Source organism: Polypterus senegalus, chromosome 9 (genome assembly GCF_016835505.1).
Source record: "Polypterus senegalus isolate Bchr_013 chromosome 9, ASM1683550v1, whole genome shotgun sequence".
NCBI lineage: Eukaryota > Metazoa > Chordata > Cladistia > Polypteriformes > Polypteridae > Polypterus > Polypterus senegalus.
The window spans coordinates 27,692,885-27,716,434 of NC_053162.1; the positions used below are offsets into that span (position 1 = coordinate 27,692,885).

General features: G+C 42.2%; 1 protein-coding gene across 2 annotated transcripts in view; it reads right to left on the reverse strand.

Moving 5' to 3' along the window:
* sh2d3ca (SH2 domain containing 3Ca) overlaps window positions 1–15,933 on the reverse strand; it is a 278,210-nt gene extending 262,277 nt beyond the window's left edge. For both annotated transcript variants that reach the window (XM_039762774.1, XM_039762773.1), the window contains exon 1: window positions 15,862–15,933. In XM_039762774.1, the coding sequence (XP_039618708.1) occupies window positions 15,862–15,880 (19 nt within the window). In that variant the 5' untranslated portion in view covers window positions 15,881–15,933. The remainder of the gene's footprint in view (window positions 1–15,861) is intronic.
* Between the last annotated feature and the right edge of the window lie 7,617 nt (window positions 15,934–23,550).

The window sequence follows — 23,550 nt, forward strand, 5'->3', positions numbered from 1 at the left end:
CTCTTACTGGGGATCATTGGACTTCCGTGACCGTTAGTAATTCTAATTACATCTAATTATAAAATGTTCAATGATCACACTGTTTTAGAGTTTAAAGGTGAAGCTGGTCAAATTAACTTTTATGTTTCTAACTTATTTGACTGCACTTTAATGTTGAAATTTTGTTATTATTATTTAAAGACAATACCATTCTGAAAATGTACTTAAAGTACTTAAAATACCACTTTTTTTTTTAAATCTGCCTAATTTTAGCCAGGGATGATATTTTTGTTTCTGTTTTGAATTCAAATGCAGTTTAAAAGCATTTTTTTTTCAGAAATTAAAAGAGCTTGAGTTTACAATATTCCTGTCCATGTCTATTATTTGATTCTGTCGCCCACTAAAACCCTTTTAAATTAAAAAAACATTTGCGATTTGGGGCAAATTTTCATGTGTGATTACATACGATTAATCAAGATTAATTATTACACAGCCTCTAATTAATTGGATTAATTTTTTTAATCGAGTCCCACCCCTAATATGTATATGTAGATATATATATATATGTAGATGTGTATATATACAGTATGTGTATATACAGTATATATGTAGATATGTATATGTATATTGTGACGGACAGCCGGGTCCCATGCCCGGCCGGGACGCCTCTGCCCCTTGGGAGCCATCATGGACATGGCAGCACCTCCCCCGGGGCGCTTGGGGGCAGCCTCCCTGGCCGTGGATCCCTCCTCAATCTCCCCCATGACATGGAGTCCACCACAGCAGCCCGGTTGGGAGATGGGGTGGCCGCTAGGAGGTGCTGCAAAGAACCAGCCACCACACTGGACGGTTTATCAGCCCCACCCGGAGGTGCAATTAAGACGAGCTGGTCAGGCACCTGGAACACTTCCGGCTGGGGTATAAAAGGGCCCGCCTCCCAGCAATCAGGGCCAGAATCGGGAGGAAGAGGACGAGGTTGCCTGGGAGGAGTGGTGGAGCAGGAAAGTTTGGTTTGGTGTGAGTTTTGTGTTTGGGACTGTGTTGGGCCGGTGGGACATGGGGAAGACGTGTGCCCACGGCTGAAGAAATAATAATAATAAAAAAACCTTGAGTGTGAACACGTGCCTCTGCGTGGTCTGTGCCGGGTCGGGCGCTATAAAGCGCCTTTTTCACAATATACAGTGGTGTGAAAAACTATTTGCCCCCTTCCTGATTTATTTTTCTTTTGCATGTTTGTCACACAAAATGTTTCTGATCATCAAACACATTTAACCATTAGTCAAATATAACACAAGTAAACACAAAATGCAGTTTTTAAATGATGGTTTTATTATTTAGGGAGAAAAAATCCAAACCTACATGGCCCTGTGTGAAAAAGTAATCGCCCCCTGAACCTAATAACTGGTTGGGCCACCCTTAGCAGCAATAACTGCAATCAAGCGTTTGCGATAACTTGCAATGAGTCTTTTACAGCGCTCTGGAGGAATTTTGGCCCACTCATCTTTGCAGAATTGTTGTAATTCAGCTTTATTTGAGGGTTTTCTAGCATGAACCGCCTTTTTAAGGTCATGCCATAGCATCTCAATTGGATTCAGGTCAGGACTTTGACTAGGCCACTCCAAAGTCTTCATTTTGTTTTTCTTCAGCCATTCAGAGGTGGATTTGCTGGTGTGTTTTGGGTCATTGTCCTGTTGCAGCACCCAAGATCGCTTCAGCTTGAGTTGACGAACAGATGGCCGGACATTCTCCTTCAGGATTTTTGGTAGACAGTAGAATTCATGGTTCCATCTATCACAGCAAGCCTTCCAGGTCCTGAAGCAGCAAAACAACCCCAGACCATCACACTACCACCACCATATTTTACTGTTGGTATGATGTTCTTTTCTGAAATGCTGTGTTCCTTTTACGCCAGATGTAACGGGACATTTGCCTTCCAAAAGTTCAACTTTTGTCTCATCAGTCCACAAGGTATTTTCCCAAAAGTCTTGGCAATCATTGAGATGTTTCTTAGCAAAATTGAGACGAGCCCTAATGTTCTTTTTGCTTAACAGTGGTTTGCGTCTTGGAAATCTGCCATGCAGGCCGTTTTGCCCAGTCTCTTTCTTATGGTGGAGTCGTGAACACTGACCTTAATTGAGGCAAGTGAGGCCTGCAGTTCTTTAGACGTTGTCCTGGGGTCTTTGTGACCTCTCGGATGAGTCGTCTCTGCGCTCTTGGGGTAATTTTGGTCGGCCGGCCACTCCTGGGAAGGTTCACCACTGTTCCATGTTTTTGCCATTTGTGGATAATGGCTCTCACTGTGGTTCACTGGAGTCCCAAAGCTTTAGAAATGGCTTTATAACCTTTCCCAGATTGATAGATCTCAATTATTTCTGTTCTCATTTGCTTTTGAATTTCTTTGGATTTAGGCATGATGTCTAGCTTTTGAGGTGCTTTTGGTCTACTTCTCTGTGTCAGGCAGCTCCTATTTAAGTGATTTCTTGATTGAAACAGGTGTGGCAGTAATCAGGCCTGGGGTGGCTACAGAAATTGAACTCAGGTGTGATACACCACAGTTAGGTTATTTTTAACAAGGGGCAATTACTTTTCACACAGGGCCATGTAGGTTTGGATTTTTTCTCCTAAATAATAAAACCATCATTTAAAAACTGCATTTTGTGTTTACTTGTGTTATATTTGACTAATGGTTAAATGTGTTTGATGATCAGAAACATTTTGTGTGACAAACATGCAAAAGAATAAGAAATCAGGAAGGGGGCAAATAGTTTTTCACACCACTGTATATGTGTGTGTGTATATATATGTATATATATATATATATATGTCTAAATTTGTATATGTGTATATATATGTATATATGTATGGATATATATATATGTGTATATATACTGTATGTTTATGTGTGTGTGTGTATATATATATATATATATATATATATATATATATATATATATATAGCAACACTCATGACAATGACAAAACAATTACATTGACAATCATGTTACGTTATTATTAAAATGTTTCCTTTTCTTTTCATTACTTCTTTAACACACTACTTCTCCGCTGCCAAGGGTATTTTGCTAGTGTATATATATATATATATATATATATATATATATATATATATATATATATATATACATATATACACACACACAGGTGACACAAAAAAACGGGAACTTTTGAAAAACCCAATAAAAATAGAAGAAATACATCAAAAAAATTTTATTGACAGCAATTGAACCATTACAACTTGTCTTTCAAGAGACAGTAATCCAAATTATCAATGTCTGAAAATTACGTCCTGTAGATGGCGTCCTCCTGTACGTATGCATTCTTGCAAATCTGCTGTCGAGGTTCCCCATTGGTCACTGCAACATCTCAGCTGGGATACCACGAATTTCGTCTTGAATTCTTTGTTTCAATTCATTCAGGGTCCTTGGCCGAGTCGTGTAGACCCGACTCTTAAGGTAGCCCCACAAGAAAAAATCACAAACGGACAAATCGGGTGATCTTGAGGGCCAGGGAATGTCACCGAATCTTGAGATGACACGGTTACCAAACAATTCTTGCACAGCTGCCATTGATTGCCTTGCAATTGATTACTAAATTACTAAATGGCGAGATTGTTTACAGCTCAAGGTCCCTGTTCCGCAGTGCTGCCAACTGTACATGGTTGCCACTACGCATTTCAAAAGTTCCCGTTTTTCTGTGTCACCCTGTATATATATATATATATATATATATATATATATATATATATATATATATATATATATATATATATATATATATATATATATATATATATATATATATATATATATATATATTGTGGCGAGTGCCTGGGGCTGCTACCCAGCCGGGACGTGCAGGAGGACCGGAGGAGGGCTTGTGCCTCCTCCAGACTACGAGGGGGCGACCGCCCTGGTTGCTTTGTGGACCACGGGTAGGAGCTTAACCCTGTGTTTTGCCCATGGTCACCGCCAGGGGCCGCCCCAATGCCTGGAGAGCTCTGGACCTCAGCACTTCTGCCACACTCGGAAGTGCTGGGGGGGAAGAGGATCGGGGACACCCGGAGTGCTTCTGGGTACACAGCGGAGTATCGGCGGAGGCTTATCAGGAAGCACCTGGAGCTCATCCGGGTGTGGTAAAAAGGGGCCGCCTCCCTCCATTCGATGGCTGGAGTCGGGAGAGTAGGAGACAAGGTCTTGGAGGAGAGGACTGGAGGCGGCCTGAAGAAACAAAGAGGCAGTGTGAGGCCGCGACTTTGGGGAGTCTTGGAGGTTGTGTGGCACTTTAGTACTGTAAATAGTTGTAAATAAACGTGTGGTGGTGATTGATAACATGTCTACCTGTCTGTGTCCAGGGCTTAGTCCACTATATATATGTATATATATATTACATGTTAAAACGCTGCGACTATATTCTGGTATGGCACATTTGGCATTTCCAGTTAGACAGCAATGGTAGCTTACTTTAGTTGTTCATTTAGACGTGCAGTGCGACATGCAGCCTCATCCATAGTTCTGCTGGAGTGGTGTCAATGTCAATATGTACATTTACTCCTCCCTTGGCTCTTCTTTAGCAGCTCACATAACTTCAGTTCTTTCCTCTTCCTTTTCACTGGGTGTGACACCACACCTTTTAATCCATCCATCCATTATCTTAACCCACTTATCCAGGGCAGGGTCGCAGGGCAGCTGGGGCCTATACTTGTAAACAACACCTGGACATGGCGCCAGTCACACCATTTAGTTCAAGTGGATATCTTCATCGTTTTACTGTTGTAGCTGCCAGTTCTTTGAATCTCAGATTGACTGCCACTGTATCGTCGTAATTGAGAGCGACAGACGCCACATACAGCAGGCAGCAGTACATCATCCACTTTTATCAGTACCACAGTGACACCTTTGGATGAAAAAGTATCATCTGGTTTTATAGAAAGGTGCAACAGGTTATCTTTAACATATGTAAAGTGTTCTGTACACACCCTACAATGTGAGCCACTCCAGGAGATCTAAAATCAGAGTCAAATGTTCAAGACGTCAGGACTTATTGCTCCACTTTTAGAAACATGCGGGGCTGTTGGCAATGCAGGACAGACGGCACCTCATTAAATCAGCAAGTCTCGGCCTCGGCTGTGTGAAAAGGAAGTAAGAGCTCAATGTAATGCAAGTTAAATTGATTTTGGCATCTCAGCAGGGGCTGGAACATGTCCTCATGGTTTTATTTATTAGGTGACTTCATATTCTAAAAATAACAGGCACCCCCTGCTGCTAAGGGGTGCCGTAAGACGGGAAGTGATGTGATCTTAAAATTATTATGAGATAAATTTTACATGTTTTGTTTCTTTTGGTTTTGCAGACTTCAAGAGATTTGAAAAGCTTTGGCAGAAGAAAAGAAGCCAAGTGCCTTCGTGCACAGCAAGCCGTCTTTTATTTGCTTTCTTGTATGCGTTTGGACAGAGATGTGCACTTTGGGAAAAAGTGTGGCTTGCAGCTAAGGCACTGGACTAGAAAGTTCAGTTCAGTTTAATCCATAATAATACAAATGTGCCCAATATAGAAAAACGGATAACTTTGCAGATTAGCTAAATAACGACACAAAAGAGAGGGATGAACAAAAGGAGAAAGCCAAGTAACAGATAAACCGATGAAACAACAACCTTTTGTGGACGCAGTACAGAGGCTGTTCCTGTGTGTCTATTATGGGGAGTGGTTCATGTACTTGTCCACCAAAATAGCATTACTTCCTTCCTAACCACCCGTTACTCTCTCTTTCTTTGTCCTTTGGGTTCTCTTCCTTGTGCCAGTTCAGCCCTTCCACCAACAATCTCCTCCCAACTCAACACTTTCAGCTTGCAACTGAAATACAAAGTCCTTTCGGGGTCAGGGATAGCCAATCACTTGTGTTCCTGCACGCCTGGTGGTCAATTTTTCCTGCATGACCTTATTCTCTGTTCCCATCCGCTGTCCTTGTGGTCTTTTCACCTTCTCTCGGCCTTCAATGATCTCACACTGTCCATATGGAGGGTCAGCCCTCTTGGTTGCCTGTTCTAGGATACCCTAGGGGAGTATTACCTATTTTCTTCCAGGGTGTTCATTCTTTTATTTTTTTGCCTGAGTAAAGTACTTTAAGTAACCCAAAACTATATAGATATAATTTAAAAAAGGTGATATCTCTCCCATAGTGATACGGCGGTAAAAAAATTACATAAGAGAAAATAACTTCGCTTTCTTTAATAACGATTCACGCTGCATTACAGACGAGGAAGCCATGACATCACTTTGTGTGATATAGAGGGTTGGATAATAGATGGATGGATGGATGGATAATGCAATATAATTAGTTTTGTATTCAAATTCTTTAAAACAACTTTCCTTTTGTTTTAGTTATGTATGGAAAATGTTTCAGGTAGTCAACAATTTTGCTTCTTTCTTTATTCACACATTTTTTCTTACAAATTTTTGAAATTTGATGATCAGTTTTCCAGATGGATTTCTTGGTTTTGGCCATCTTAGTTTATTCTCTCATTTTGTCCAATGGCTTTGACGTCATTCGCTATTCCAGTTCCTTAAACATTTTCACCTTGTCCACAACATCCCTTACCTCCCTTTCCTGTCTTCAGCCCAGGCCATCCACTATAACAGCGCAGTATCTAATCATGTAATCATATATGATTTACACACATAAGCACATCTAATCTAAACAGACAATAACACATGGCTTTATTTATACGATTTTAACTCAACTTCCAGATATTAAAAGACAGGACAAGTAGCAGCAATGGAAAGGAAAACAAACAATGCAGCAAATAACAGTCCTATAAAAAAAGAAACCTCTGGGGATCCACAGTTGTTTGTACCAAGCAAAGTGACAGTTCGGACGACTGAAACCAAATGTCCACTCTGCCCCATCTGGGCATTCCACGCTATTACACACAAGCTGAAGTTCACTGTAGAAGCTCTATTTCTACATCAAAATGAAATGGTCTACACACACACATATTCTGCTGCAGTGTCAGCCCTCTAGCTTGTTTCATACTCTTTAACACGCCATCCATTCCTTGCTGCCTGGTGATGGTTAGAATTCCGATGTCACCTGTGGCTGATTGTATCCTAATCTAGCCCACCAGTTAAAAAGATTACTTTAGCAATAGGCACAGCCTGGCTCCTGTGGCCCACCACACCTGTACGACATGCCAACTGCAAAAGGAGTATAACACGGGTGAGCAGGGGCGCCATTATTCATGTCAGGGCCCGGGACAGAACTCAGCCTTATTTCCATTTAACAAAACCGTGACTAACAGAGCATTATCACCATGTACTTTGCAGCATTTCAAGCCAAAAGCAAAACATTTTGATAATGCTAATTGCTTTTACATGTCTAGCCTAATGCAAAAGACCATCAACACTTATTTTGTAAAATTGCAAAACAAATACAACAAAACATCCTTTAAAATCTTGTAAAATAAATCTTGTATAGAACAGGTCTTGTCTTACTGCTCTAAATTTCTGCAGAATCCAGCTTGGCAGCTTCTGGTGCTGCCAAGTCGTTAATAACATCACTTTATACACATTAGAAGCTCCCATTCGATGGACAGGATTACAAGATTGTTTAGTCTTTGTTGGCACATCTTAAATCAATTTAAATTCATTAACTGTCTGAGTAAAGCCTCTAAAGCTGCATTTTGCTTTTGGTATTAAGAAATTCAAGAGGGTTCTGTTCATCTTTCAGAGTGGCACAGGATCTCTTCTTCAGGTGCTTCATTGTCAAATCACCAGGGGCCTCATGTATAAACGGTGCGTACGCACAGAAATGTTGCGCAAGAACTTTTCCACGTTCAAATCGCGATGTATAAAACCTACACTTGGCGTAAAGCCACGCACTTTTCCACGGTACCTCATACCTTGTCGTACGCAAGTTCTCCGCTCGGTTTTGGAGACCGGCGGCACCCAGCATCAAAGCAGTGCTACTGTTCCTGTGTGGTTACACCTTATTTTCCTGACACTGACAACAAATACACTGAAACTAACCGCATATTGTTTATTAGTGTAATGCATCTGATTGTAATTAACTTGTAACAATATAATGGTCCAGGGAACAGCCATAGTATGCCAAATACCATAACTGCTTTAGCGTTGTTACTCTAACTGCACCTTCTTCTTTCAGGTTGCCCCGTTAGGAGTTGCCACAGCGGATCATCTTTTTCCATATTACTGTCACTGCACCACTCTGAGTATTTATATCACTGTATCTTCAAACTGTATGCTTTGAAGAATCAGCGCTCTAAGCTTACAGATGGCTTAACGTCTATTACAGAGCTGAGTGTGTGGGGATCGGTTACTTGGAGAAAGAAAAGCAAGGACTGTATGGGCGGCCATGCCAATACTGTATATATTGAATATAAAACAGAAAGAGAAAATACCGACACAGCTCAAAACGCAGCGGCAAATTTCGACAAAAGTTAAACGCTTGTGTCATGAGCATGAGGCGGCTATGCAGTGTCCGCAACGGACGAGGCCATCCATTGTGCATAAGATGCTATATTGACATTGGACTTTCTCTATTGGACAGAGCCGCCCATGAGTACTGCTGCAATAAATAATTTCATCGAAGGTCGCACACAATCAATAACGTGCTTTAACTATCATCATGAAAATAATATCACATATACATCTCAGTATTTTAGTTATTCAGAGAGCTGTAATATCACGAATGTAATGGACTCTGTGTCCAGTTGGAGGAAGAGAGCCGGTTTAAGAAGCAAGTAGTGATTCACACACACAGAGCACATAGAAGATCACATACAAAACAAAGCATTTAATGTGCTACTTTAATTACGATGTGATTTGAGAAACTGGTTAATTAAACGATTTTAAGATGAAGTTTATTAGATAGATAGATAGATAGATAGATACTTTATTAATCCCAAGGAGAAATTCACATTATGTTATCATATTGATAATATAATATTATCATATTATGTTCTATTTTAATGACAAAATAAACTACGTGATTAAAGTGGAAATTTCGAGATTGAAGTTGACATTTCATGCTTTTTCCCTACTGTGTACCTTTTTTTCTCTGTACCCTAATAAGCTTTCATATGACACTCAGACAGTTGGCTACAACTCGGCTTTTCACGGCAACTTTGATATGTGACTTCTTTTTTATTTCCAGCACTGTGCAATTTGTGAACGTGAGCTTTCAAGTTTCTCCAACACGCTATGTCACTCGATCAACTTCCTTTTGTTGATTATACCACGGTTTATTTGAACAAATAGTATGTTTTTCCTTTGCCTCCACTTGGTATTCGCTGAAATTCTTATATTTCCCCCGTGCTTTTCCCATTGTCTTTTCACAGAAGGCTGAGCTTAAGGGCGATTTATATTGATTTGCATATTCAAATAGGCGTAATTCTGGGAGGAGTTGGGGCGTTACATAAAGCGCGCACGGCGTTACTTTTCACGCTGATCGGGATTTATGTAGCGGAAGAACGTGGAAGTTAGATGCGCACAGATTCCTGCATCTGGATTTTTCTGTGCGTAAGCACATTTCGGCTTTTGTGCTTACGCCATGTTATAGTGCGAGTTCTACACGCGGCGTTATACATGAGGCCCCAGATATTGTTAGTGACGACGCGGCTACAAAAACAAAGCCTTTATGCGCAGACTGACCTCTTAACAGCCCTGGGCCTGGGGCAGGTGTCTTCAATTTACCCTCCTTGTTGGCAACCCTGTGGGTGACTGCTCAGGATGATACCAGAGACTGGAATCATGAATGGAATAGCCGGAGGTAAAATTCAAGACTTTATTCTCATTAGGCAGTCATATCATCAAAAAAATAAGAGGCAAATAATGCTTTAAGTTAGTAATATAACTGGCAAAGTACAGGGTGAGCCAAAATGAAGTACAACATTTCTCAAGGTCATTGCGCGAGGTAGAGGCAGGTGAGCGGGTCCTTTGCTAGGTGATCCCTTGTAGTGTTCAGTCACCAACATGCCTTGGTTTGGTGTACAATGTGCTTTTGCTGTCAAAGCATTCTTCAAAAACAACAAATCCATCATCACTACGCAACATGCCTTCCAAACGCACTTCAGCATTCCTCCTAACGGTGACGTCCCAAATTGGAAAGGAGTTCAGTGGGTGGCTAAATTTAGACAGATGGGTACAACATTGAACAGAACATCTCCAGGCCGTCCTTGGACTGTACGAATGCCTGAAAACGGCCAAGCTGTAAGGGCACTATTTTTGCAGTCTCCTAGACGTTCAGCGTGCAAACATGCTTCTGCCTTAGGACGTCGGCATTTCCAACATGTCTTTGTGGAGGATTTTGCCTGAGAACCTTAATTTCCATCCATTCAAAATGATTATAGCGTATGAACTCACTGAGAAAGCCTGGGAGAGCCGTAGAGAGTCGTGCGTGAACATTCTGCAAACCGTTTATCGAGCTGGCATTGTCATGTGCAGCGACGATTCACATTTCCATTTGAATGGTTGCAAAAATAAGCAAAACATTCTCTATTGTGCTGAAACCAACCCTTGTGAACTTCATCAGAGACCCCTGTACAGTGAGCGCTTTACAGTTTTCCGTGCTGTTACAAAATTTGTCATTTTACTTTATTGAGGTCAGAGGAGCAATGGACGCCTTCACTTCAGAACGTTACATTCAAATGCTAGGTGTCAACAGGATGAAGGAACAGCTCACACAGCGCGGAGATCCATGCAAGTTTTGTGGGAGATGTTTCCAGGGAAGTAGATCTCCCTGCGTGGCGATGTCGGGTGGCCTTCACGTTCACCTGAACTTGCTCTGTGCGATTTCTTCTCAAGTCGAAGTCGTATACACACACCAACCTCAAAACTTTGAAGCCCTCAATGACACTATTCCCCTTGAAATGGGCGAACGAGTCATGCGGGTGTTCAGAAATCGTCTCGAAGAGTGTATTGCTAATGATGGCCACCTCCTTGAAGACCTCATTTTTCAAACACGGTGAAAACGATCTATTTTGTATACCCTTTCTTGTGTCATAATGAAATTTATTTTATCTTGTAGTATTTTTGTAGAATAAATGTTTGAAACGTGGCCCTTGTATTTAAAAGGGCAAGAAAAACATTTCATGAATTCACACCACGAAGCATATCAGTTTGAAGATTTGCAACTGCTGGTGGTCATTCACAAGCCTGCAACATCTCACTCAGAAGATGTCTCCTTGTAGTGTGAGCTAATAGGGGAACGCCATCAGTGGAGACCACTTCTGAACACACTTAGAGGAGCGCGTCCTGCTGTCGATCAGCTGATCCCTCCTTCTCACTCAGCCCCCACCGGTAATGCACAGCATCGCCACCACAAACAGTAATCGTATAATCCTGAAGATCCCAAACAATAAAACACAACGCTTGTAATCCATGACTTACAAATCCAGGAATCACAGCTCTAGAGTAAAGCCAGAAGGGCACACTCCTCTTTTATTACACCCGCACACACACTTTCATCGCTTGACTGCCACACTGCTAGTGTTGATCATAATATGTGGGTTGGGGTATATGAAACTAATGCCTCGGAGCCTCATCTCTAAAGCTTGCACAAAAAGAGGCTCGAAATTCGTGTATGCAACTTCTCATCCAAACGTCGAAATTTATAAAAGAAAACTTGACGAGGGGACGCAAGTATATTTATAACAAGTCTGACCTGTGTGTATGCAATTTTCAGGAGAAACTGAGAAATGACAACACCCTTGATCAAGTAAACCAGGCAAATGACAACTTGCATGCATAGTAATTCAAATCGCCAAATCGTTGTTATTATGTGCGTTGACGTGAAACTTATTACACCCTCAAGAGCGATGACTATGTTTAAGTTCCCTTTTAAGAAGTCCAATGCTGTATATTTGCACTAAAGATTTTTTTATTGTTTTGCTCCCTTATATCAGCTACCTGTAGTCACTTCTCAGTGAAATGGTCAAAAGGTCAGGAATATCTCAACCAAGCTTCGCTCTGTCTGGTTCTACCAACGTAATTTACTGCAGTCATATTGCAAAAAAGGAATGGCACTGCTTTTGTTAAATGTACTGTAAATAGTGACACTCCATTAACGCACAGGTCATCCGAGATGCCAAGATGTGGCTGAGATGCGTTGTGTCTCCGTGGCCTGGTTCAGCCTTTTAGGCTAAGTAGCTTTGGTGGTGATGTACGTGGTGGCCAGCTTGTTGGTAAGGTAAATGGGTAAACCCTTAGTTTTTCATATGGCCTGTACTATTCATTATAACAGTAATCAGGTCATTACATGTGCCAGGTGATAGCAGCTACCTAGTCAGACGCTGCCACCTTATGCCTTTCCCTGACCCCCAGAACGCAGAGGAGTGGCACTATAATGCTGAGCGAGATCTTCTGCTCTCAGTTATGAACCACAGCCAGATATTCTTGAATGCAGGTGGTGGGGTCTCGATACATCAGGAGCGAGGCAGCTCTAACGGCCAACGAAGTTCTCTGGCATCGTGATTACATATGTATCAAGTCAAGTCAAGTCAAGTTGGGGAGCATGCACTGGTACAGTGCGTTGGCACACCCACTACACAACGGTTTGCAACCCCCCAGGCAGACACGCGGTCCAGTCCCACCCTCCAGAAATGACCCTCTATCTACCGTAGCCAGATGTTACATGGGTGACCCCTTGGCCTGGTCCAGCCACTCGGGTCCCCAACAATGAGGGTCTTACAAGCTGGATGACCCTCAGGGAAATGCGCCACATGGCTGTAGTGCCGTAACTGACGCTCCCTCACAATGCAGGTAATGTGCCTCATTTGGGACTCCATGAGCAACCGCTCATTCGACACAAAATCAAACCAGCGGTACTTAAGGATTTTCCAGAGAGACACAGTCTCTGTACATGTGTATGAGGTTCAATTACAAGGATCCATTTCAGGTTGGCATTCCAAATATGCATATTTACAAGGTGATTCAGTCCATTTCTAACCAGCTTATTCATGTCAAAGGTCATGGGGATCTGCTGAAGCCTATCCCAGGTAGAAAAGGGCACAAGGCAGGAGCAAACTCTGGACAGGGTGCCATCTATTGCAGGGCTAACACACACAAACATATACACCCCGTCCACACACTGGGGCCAATTTAGGATTGCCAGTTCACTTAAGCTGCACAGTGGGAGGAAACAGGAGAACATGCAAACTGAAGGCAGGGGCAACCTGGGAAATGCACCCTGGTCTCCTTACTGCGAGGCAGCAGCGCTACTACTGCATCACCGCATCACCCATATTCATTATGTGATTGTGATTTATAAATTACATAGAAACGGGCATACACAACGTTTTATTAATCAGATTTTTTTGGTGTACGTATTTTCCTATATTTTCATCACGCACATATTTTTGTGCTCAAATCCATGCAAATCATTTATAAATGGCGCCTCCTGATATGGAAGCCAGGACTGTCAGGATCTCATTGTTTACCCTTTTGACTGATTAGTGCCGCTCTTTATCTTTATTTTTGTGATATCATCGTCCTGATGCTTTATGCATTGTTTTTTTTATGGGCAACAATCATGTAATTGCCGGTAACATAGCCTGTTGCTAATCACTTGACATGACAATAATGCAACATGTGACATGTCACCAGAAATTTTGAACAGAAATGCAATAACGCATTAAAGCAATTTAAACAACGCAAAGAAATTCAAAGGTTAGTTTGGATTAATTTTGTATTGTTTTTGGATATCGTGGACCGTTCTTTAGCCTCCCATGTAGTGTCTGATCTCAGCTTGTTAATCAACATTCCCAGTGATCAAAAGTTCAGACATACTACTGAGTGCACTGTCATCTTTTAGATGAGAAGTGTGACGACTTCACGGTTCACTAACCACATACCCAGCAACGGGGCTCGCTGCTACAAGCCGTATGGCAGCGCCCACGCAACCAACTCACAAAACAGCTGTACCCATCAAGAATGACACACAATATGGTGATATGATATTATAGCAAATGTAATACAATAAAGAAACACAGCAATGCTAACACGTCCAAAATTACAATCAACTTCGACAATAGCAAACACATTCTTGAGTGGCGAGAGCTAAAAAAGTCAGATATTTTTGCTTTTTCTTTGTTTTTGCTTTAATTATATTTGACTATCTTTATTAAACAATTGTAACTCGACATAACATTCTCAGAACCGCCTAATGCAATGTGAGGATGCATAGTAAAATTCAACTGTCCGGAAATGAATGCCTCCATGTCTTTTAATGCAACAGTCTTAAATGCCATGCTGTATATCCATCCATTTTCCAACCTGCTGAATCCAAACACAGGGTCACGGGGGTCTGCTGGAGCCAACACAGGGCACAAGGCAGGAACCAATCCCGGGCAGGGTGCCAACCCACCGCAGGACACACACAAACGCCAAGCACACGCTAGGGCCAATTTAGAATCGCCAATGCGCCTAACCTGCATGTCTTTGGACTGTGGGAGGAAACCCACGCAGACATGGGGAGAACATGGAAACTCCACGCAGGGAGGACCCGGGAAGCAAACCCAGGTCTCCTAACTGCGAGGCAGCAGCGCTACAGCTACCGTGCCACCCATGCTGTATATTATACAATAAAATGTTCAGACCATAATCCATCCATCCATCATTTTCCAACCTGCTATATCCTAACTACAGGGTCACGGGGGTCTGCTGGAGCCAACACAGGGCGCAAGGCAGGAAACAAACCCCGGGCAGGGTGCCAGCCCACCGCAGTCAGACCATAATGTGTCTGTATGATTATTTATTTATTTAAAGTGATTCTGTAAAAAGTCATATTTAAGTTCTATCTATCTATCTATCATGACATATCATAACACATGCAAGAATATAACATAACATGAAATAAGATAATATAACATGACATACAGTAACTAGACCTGGCATTTGCTTGATCCAACCCATGGCAGGGTTATGCTTCATATTTTCAGACAGTCCTACTATGACAACAAGGTCTTTCATACCCCCCTCACGTCATTCGACAAAGGTAACGGCTCGGAATCCCACCCAGTATTTCAGCTAGCGCTCTTGCACTTGATAAAGTTGTTTGAACCTTTTTTAGGTAACACCTGACTGAACAAGCAAGTCATAAAAACATTTCAAGAAGCCTTTATAAAGTTGATGATCATAAAAAAAGTGCCCAGCAGAGCTGTAGAAAGCCCACTTAAATCCTTCTGAAAACATGGAAACTGTTTGCTGAAATCTGGTGCCGTAAAACTCTATCAAACTAAAATAAGAAAGCAACAAAACATTCCACTAATCGTCAGACCAGCGTGTATCGTGAGATAAAGAGCGAGCGTCTGAGCTGTCATCTTTACGCCTTTGTGAATTAAGCATGCAGATTGTTCTGCCTTTTTTGAGCAAGCGGTTACTAATTCTGCCCGCAACCCTGAAATTGATGAATTGGGTTCAATAATGGACAGCTGTTCAGTTTCCTTGCCCAATGTCCAACACAAAAAGGTGTAAAATTACCTTCTGATTTGTTCAGGTTGATCTAAAGCGTATTCCCAGAAGATAATTCTGCATTCTGGACGCCTTTGTAAAGCAACACCATCACCTGAATGTGACCTCCCACACTGAATAAAAGGAAGGCCTGATGGACAGAGGTGGGCACTGCTCGCCATTTCTCATTCCTTATTCATTTGAGGCCCCGGCCCAGCTTTGCGTCTGACTCACTAAACCTAAACAGCACAAAGCCAGACTCGTGTCCTTTGAATTTTGTAATGCAGATTTAACGGAGCTCTTTTTGGAGGCCACATGCTGCTGGAGCACAGATCGTACCTTTAAAAGTGCGAAAGGTCCCAACAAATCACTAAATGCAGAAATGCCGCTGTAGCTGACTTACCCAGTTTTTTCAAACTCATCCTGCTAAGCGTGGAGTTGTGTCTCGGCTGCCAGAGGAGAGTCTTTGTGTGTGCTGAGGACCCAATACATCCGTTCTTACGGCTAAATGTGTAGCAGTAAACCACTTCCTGAAAACATGCAATTAGTGGTGGAAGGCTGAGATGGGGAGTGCGCTTGATTCAAGTCGGAGCTTTAAATTGACCAGAAATGCTACAGGTGCTGTTCACAGCTTTGTGCACAGCTGAGCTCTCCATTTTATTTCCCCTCCTCACAAAGTGCCAGCAGTACAACTTTAGGTAGCATCTCATCTGGTTACGTTTGTCTTTTGGAAACGAGATTTAGCATCGATGGAAAACTGAATGTCTTTAGGAGAAGACCAAGTCCAAGTGGAGCTGGACATGAGAGTGCATTTGGATCTGAACCCAAGATGCAAGTGCGATGAAGTAGGAAAGGGGGGCTTTTTTCATGCTATTGACCCTTTAATCTAATAGAAAATGAACTTAGTGGTCCAGCTCTCCTCCACTGACAGGAAGTTAAATACTGACTTGTAGAACCCCAAAATCAACACACTTAAAGCCAAGCAGGAAAACCTGGCCAGCAAGTTTCATACATAAAAAAAGAGATTTAAAAGGGGCTTCATCCTGCCACACAGAAGTACGGTGAGTGAGTGGCGAGGAGGAGCGCTTCCTGATCTAGTGAGCTATTGTGACAGTGGGGGAAGGTGACCAACATGTCACCACATCCATCTTCTCAAAAGTGCCTACGGCTGTCACACGTGCTGGTGTGGAGGGGCGACTCTTGCACAGTATTTGATCAAAAGCACTTTGCTTTCTGGTGAATTTAATTTGACTAAACCCCTTGTGCATCCTGATTACAGATTTAAACATGCTCACTTTAGATCCAGGTTATTCTTTCCATTAAAAAAAATAAAAGTCTGAATGATATACCTTGAATATACAAATGACCAGTTTCTGCACTATGGGGGTGTGTTGGAGGTTCCGTTCATGAGGTAAATGGATGGGGGGAGAGCTTTGGATGAGACGCAGTTTCGAACCTCTCTTCCTCTTTCAGCCCTAGACCGGAGGAGAAGCCCACCAAAGAGCCGTAACGACACTCGTGGTCCACCCTGGAAGCCTCACCTCTTCTGGTTGTCCCACTACATTAGAATAATGAGTTTGGAGGTTGGTGTTCATTCATCGGATTACTTCCATACTACCAGAAGAAGCAATCAAAACTGGATCGCTGAAACAGTCCTATATAACCTTTTTCTTTGCTTTCCTTCAGTTTATTAGCATCGCCGGCATTAAACAGGAATCTCCCTGGGAACCCCGACACTTTAGTTTGTCCTGTTTCCTTTCATCCAGCACTGCACAACTTCATACGCCAGCACTTTCATGTTTTGCCTTAGCAGCCATAGCGTGCATATATCCTTAAACAAGCCGAATCCAATTCAGGTCTCAGGGTAGCACTGGGAGCAAAGCAGGAAGCAGCTTTAAAGACTGGGCACACAAGGCCAGTTTAGAGTGACCCATTAACACTGCCTGCACACCTTCATGGATGTAAGATGTAAACCTACAAAGACACAGAGGCAGCAAGCAAACATCACACAGGAAACAACAAGGCATAAGATTTAAACCTGATCAGCCCAAATCTTCTCACTTTTTTTTTTTTTTTAAACTTTATTAATCCCAAAGGAAATAACTCGGTTTTTCGCATACCCCTTGGGGTCAGAGATTGTACAGCACCCCTGGAGCAACTGCAGGTTAAAGGCCTTGCTCAAGGGCCCAACAGAGTAGGATCTCTTTTGGCAGTGACGGGGATTTGAACCAGCAACCTTCGGGATACCAATGCAGATCCTTAGCCTCAGAGCCACCACTCCGCCCCGGGGCAGTCAAAGATTGTTTTAATCTTGCCAAGTGGCCTTGTATGTGCCACACCATCGCATTGCTACCACTGGCCTGCACCATTGATATCCAACAAGACAATTACATGGATTCATTAGGTTTGCCCATTCAGAGTCGTTCTCCACTGTCCAATGTTTTGATCCTCAGCTCACTGCAGCAGCACCTTCGTATTTTTCACTGAAAGGAATGAGCTATAGGCTGCCATTCATCATCCAGGACATGGTATGACAAGCTCTAATATGTCTCTCTGTGACCCCAGTTGTACCCATTTGTTAACTGGCCAACTGTAGCCCATTTGTTATTCTGCACAATTCAGGTCAGCCTCTCTCTGTTCATTTCCAGCCACCTCCTAGGTGGTTCAGTGCACCCAAAAAACTACCATTTATGAAATGCTTTTACATGCATTTTTTATTACTATTTAATTTAATATTGTTTTTTGTATCAGTATACTGCTGCTGGATTATGTGAATTTCCCCTTGGGATTAATAAAGTATCTATCTATCTATCTATTTCTCTATCTATCTATTATATAGTGCCTATCTATCTATCTATCTATGTGCCTTTCACGTCTATCTATCTATCTATCTATCTATCTGTCTATCTCTCTATCTATCTAATTATCTATCTATGTGCCTTTCACGTCTATCTATCTATCTATCTATCTATCTATCTATCCTCTGCAGGGTTCCAGCTCTTGATACAATCGTGGCAGCGAGTGGCACTACTACTGTCGGGCAGCCTTTCCAGCATTCACTACAGGACTGACCGTGTGAACCGTGCCTGATAGTGCTAGTCCAGGCTGCAGCACAGCATAGGATGAACCCACGTTCAAACTGGGACAATGAATGCATTTTATATGCGGTTTTGTGTGTTTTTTAAGATTCAGGATTACAGATTTAAAGTCTGTTTTAATCTTAACTCGTTCTGATAAAATTGCTTTTAAATGTCTTGTCTTTCTTGTTTATGTCGTGACGCATGAGACACGCTCTTGCACCTGAAAGACGAGGCTTATTCATAGGACTTCAGGAGGAGCACCTTCATCATTCAGCTTGAAACAGGAACAGCATGCGTATTTATTGAAGCGGAGCAACCACTCCACAACCCACAGACACAGCACACCAGCACTGACTTCAATAGTCATCCCTTCTTCAGTTCAAGCACAGATAGTCCTCCTCGTCAGGTTGGTCCTGTGGCTGTGAGTCAGTGACTAGGATCGGGACATCCTGGAGAAAAGGGGACAAAGAAAAAGTGGGTCGGGTCATGGGCCAAATGAAAGTATTCCCAGGTTCAGCCCGTGGCCGATGGATGCGTTGCGTGGCGGGACTGTGAACTCAATTGTGCTGTGGCGAGCCTGATAATGTCTGCTGGGCATGTCATCCGTATTTCCAAATTGAGGTTTCTTCGGTTCGGTCTTAACGGGCCACCGGGTCTGACAATGCATTGTTCCGTGTAGGCTCACGTGACCATGACTCGCTATCTCTCAGCCGGTAGACTTCAGATACAATACCATTAAGCCCACCAGTATAGGGCACAAAGCAGGAACAATTCTGTGGCCTGGGGGCCAGTCTGTGTGGCTCCTAGAGATAGTTTCAATTTCAAACAGACCCTAGTGCTAGGTTTTTGACTTCTTTTTTGATTTTCGCTTCAGGTTTAGCTTTGTTCTGTTTGTTTGTTTGGTAGCATGACCCCCCGTGTGTTCCTGACCACAATTGTTGACTTATGTTTGCATCTCCTCCTCTATTTGCTCACAATAATTTCAGGAGGGCCTGTGATTCTTAACAGAAACAGGCACAAAAATGCAAAAAAAAAATTTTCTTTTTCTTTTTTTTTTAATTTAAAAAGTCTGTAAAGCAAAAGGGTGCCAAAGTTGGAGACTGGTAATCACAAACAGAAAAAAAATCACTTGTCACAGTTTGTGACAAGAAGTCAAACCATCCATCCATCCATTATCCAACCTGCTATATCCTAACTACAGGGTCACGGGGGTCTGCTGGAGCCAATCTCAGCCAACACAGGGCGCGCACACACACACACACACACTAGGGCCAATTTAGAATCGCCAATCCACCTAACCTGCATGTCTTTGGACTGTGGGAGGAAACCGGAGTACCCGGAGGAAACCCACGCAGACACGGGGAGAACATGCAAACTCCACAAAGTGAGGACACGGGAAGAAAACGGGTCTCTGTACTGCGAAGCAGCAGTGCTACCCACTGCGCCACTGTGCCACCAAAAGTCAAACCAAGATTATAAAAATACAAAAACTCCAGAAATTCCACAGAAACACGTTATGTCATCACGCTGTCATCTCCACTGCCCCAATCAAGTGATTAAGTATAAGAGGTGGGAGGGGCCAGGGCCACAAAGTATGCAAAAGAATGGGATGAGGCGGAGCTTAAGAACCGCCACACTGCACTCAAAGCCTCTTGAACGTTTAGTTCGACTTGTTCCGTTTTTGAAGCACACAGAAAGTGTTGATCTCTGCCTGCCTGCCTAGCTGACTTAAACAGAACTGCAATGAGCATCAAGATGAGAGAGACAATAGACTTCACGCAGCCATTACACAGACAGGTGCATCTATTGTTTGAGTGAATAATGGCAATCACTCAACTCTTGTTTGCCTAAACAAATTTCCCTGTTGTTTGGGGCCACAGGGAACACCTTCAGAACAACAAATACATACCTAGACAGCTGTGGCTCACCTTGTCCCCCTCCACATACACTCATGAAGATTCTCATACTTACAGATGTGCAGCCGACTCCTCACAATCTCCTCTCAGCTGGTGCCGACTCCTGATGCTCATGGCACCTCCTTGACATTTGTGCAGCACGCATTCCTTCCTATTTTCCATCTGTGAAGGTGCCCTCCATCACATCTGCTCCTTTTGCTCCTTCAGTTTTTTTAAGGACCCCTCCACACTCCAGCTCATGGTGCTCTCTTCTATCACTGGACTACTCTCATTTAAATTGCCTTGTGGGGTTGCCCAAATCCCAGCAGGTGCATTCCAGAAGCTATGAAAAAAGGTCACTGCCTCTTATTAGTAGCTGTCCAACCCAGTCTGTTTGGTCTGCTGGCCACTACAGTAATGTTAGAAGTGTTGCGTTAGAACAATCTAGACGAGAACAGGCCATTCAGCAAAACAAAGTATGCCAGCCCTATTTACTTATTTCTTCCAAAAAAGCATCATGACAAGTCACTGTTCACACATATGTCACTGTTTCTTAACTGAGCTGTCAATTACATGACAAAGAGAGGTGAACCTAATAAAGTGGCAACAGGCAAAGTATTACACAGTCATTGTCAGACCCATTGAGCAAACTAAATATTAGTCTGCCATTTAGTTTTCTAGGGGTCGGAACTATTCAAAATAAATTTCAATATAAATCCCAATCTTGTCTCTGAGAAGTATTTTAACAAGTATTGATATCAAAAATGTAAATTAAATGAACAACACTGATGCTTACCCAGTAAAGGTTGAGAAACAGCCACTCGCAAAGCTCACAATTGGGTACAGGCCTCAAAAACAAACGCAAGACATCCTCTCACCACAGGTCTGTTGAAAAAGAGCAGGCCTCACCACCTCAGGAAACCTGTAATAGACAGGCTTACAGCCTGCACGGGCCTAAAAAGGGGGGCAAAAGCTTTTAAAGTCACAAAAAGCAAAAGGAAACATGTGAAACTATGAAAACAAAATTCTGGCACAAGAAAATTCAACAAAGTACTTTGATATTTAAATATTTATTAAACAGGACTCAAAAAGGTTTAGCAAAATTAAGGCAGAAGTAAAATAAAGAATAAAAGCAGGTTTTGCTTAAAAGGCTGACGTAAAAGAGGACATCCATCCTTTAATTATCCAACTACAGGGTCACGGGGGTCTGCTGGAGCCAATCCCAGCCAACACAGGGCGCAAGGCAGGAAACAAACCCCTGGCAGGGCGCCAGCCCACCGCAGGTAAAAGAGAACAAATCTAAAAACCCATATTTAGTAACAGCACCTAAACAAGAGCAGGGATCCGAGCTAGTAAATCCACCAGGATCACAGATCAAAGTCAGGAATCATAAACGGAATCAGCCATTTCAGCAGCGACTTCGTGTTAAATACCAGTCGGGTGGGGTTTGGGGGCTCAGGTGCAATGGCCCTGCCCCCATCTCAACATAACATAACTTACAGAGCTAGACCCCACAAAACTAAAACTACTCGCAAACACAAACTTATCAATGAACAAAATAATAACATTAATCAAATGACACAATAAAAACAAAAGCAAAAACAAAATCAAAATCAATATTTGCAAAATAAAATGTAGCCTACTTTATATTATGTTTACCCCTGGAAAGCAAGACAAAAATGTTGAATTATTGTAACAAGAAAAAATGTTATTACATGTAACAAAAAATGGCAACATAAATACAGTAGTGAAGAAATGTGTATGTGCATCCACTGCTGTACTGATGCAGATTTTGCACACGTCCTTCGTGTGGCACGTTTTGAAACTGCCACCAACGCACATCCTGATGTTGTAAATGGCACAGTGGAAACAGGTTTTCTTGGCACACTTTCCTTATAATATTATTTCTGTTGCTTCAGAATGAGATGATAGAATCTCACAGCTTGATTCACACAATGGACATTATTATTATTTATTTACCAGACTCCTTTACCCAAGGTGACTTACAAAGCTAGTTATAATATATACAAGAATGCCAATGCAAGCGTCAAAGCAAAAGAGAACAACAAAAAAGCAAGCACAGCGGTGTGGAGCTACTACGTAATTATATTTATAACTAGACTATGACAAAAAGACAAACATCAGTACCCTAAACTCTTTGTCAGTACATCAGCTGATATCCTGCTAGTGGCTAAGCAGATCCAAACTTTTTCATGAAATGGTGTGTTATTGTAGGCTACAACAGTGCCAGGCTTAGTGACCTCCACCTTTCCCTGACACGAACACTAATCGTTGTTGCATTATGAACAGTACATAGGGGTATAACTTCTTTCTTGTCCTTGACTGTAATTTTGCCTTTTTTGCCACATACATACTGCGACCCACTGACTCAACTGAAGTGACCTGGCATATCACGGTGGTTCAGTCGTACAGTACCATATGTATCAGCTTAACTATCCATTTCAACGTCTGATGACCAATTCACATTGGCATCACTATCATTTCATACAACTAATGGTTCAGTTTGCTCTAAAACTGGCTTTACACATTCTCAATTCTACACCATTTTGAGTTTGGTTGTAGGCTCCACCCCACTCATGAATATTAATGAGTTACCATAAAATACTTGCCTGAAGAAGGGGCCCGAGTTGCCTCGAAAGTTTGCATATTGTAATCTTTTTAGTTAGCCAATAAAAGGTGTCATTTTGCTTGGCTCTTCTCTACATAAAATGGCAAAATACATAGAAGTATTCATGACGTTTTACAGTGATAAGTTAGTTTATCCACTAGATGGCAACAGAAAACTGTCCTGAGAATTACATGAGTTTAATGCTGCATATCTGATGATGACGGCCTAAGTCGAGAGACACTTGAGTTTAACCATCTTTACATAGAATTACTGAGAGTTATTTGAGGTTAACACCTCTTCCTAATCTTCTTCTTTTGGCCGATACCATTAGGGGTTGCCACAGCGGATCATCTTTTTCCATCTGTTTCTGTCTTTGTCATCTTGTTCTGTCACACCCATCATCTGCATGTCCTCTCTCACCACATCCATAAGCCTTCCTCTTTTTCTCTTGTCTGACAGCTCTATCTTTAACATCCTTCTCCCAATTT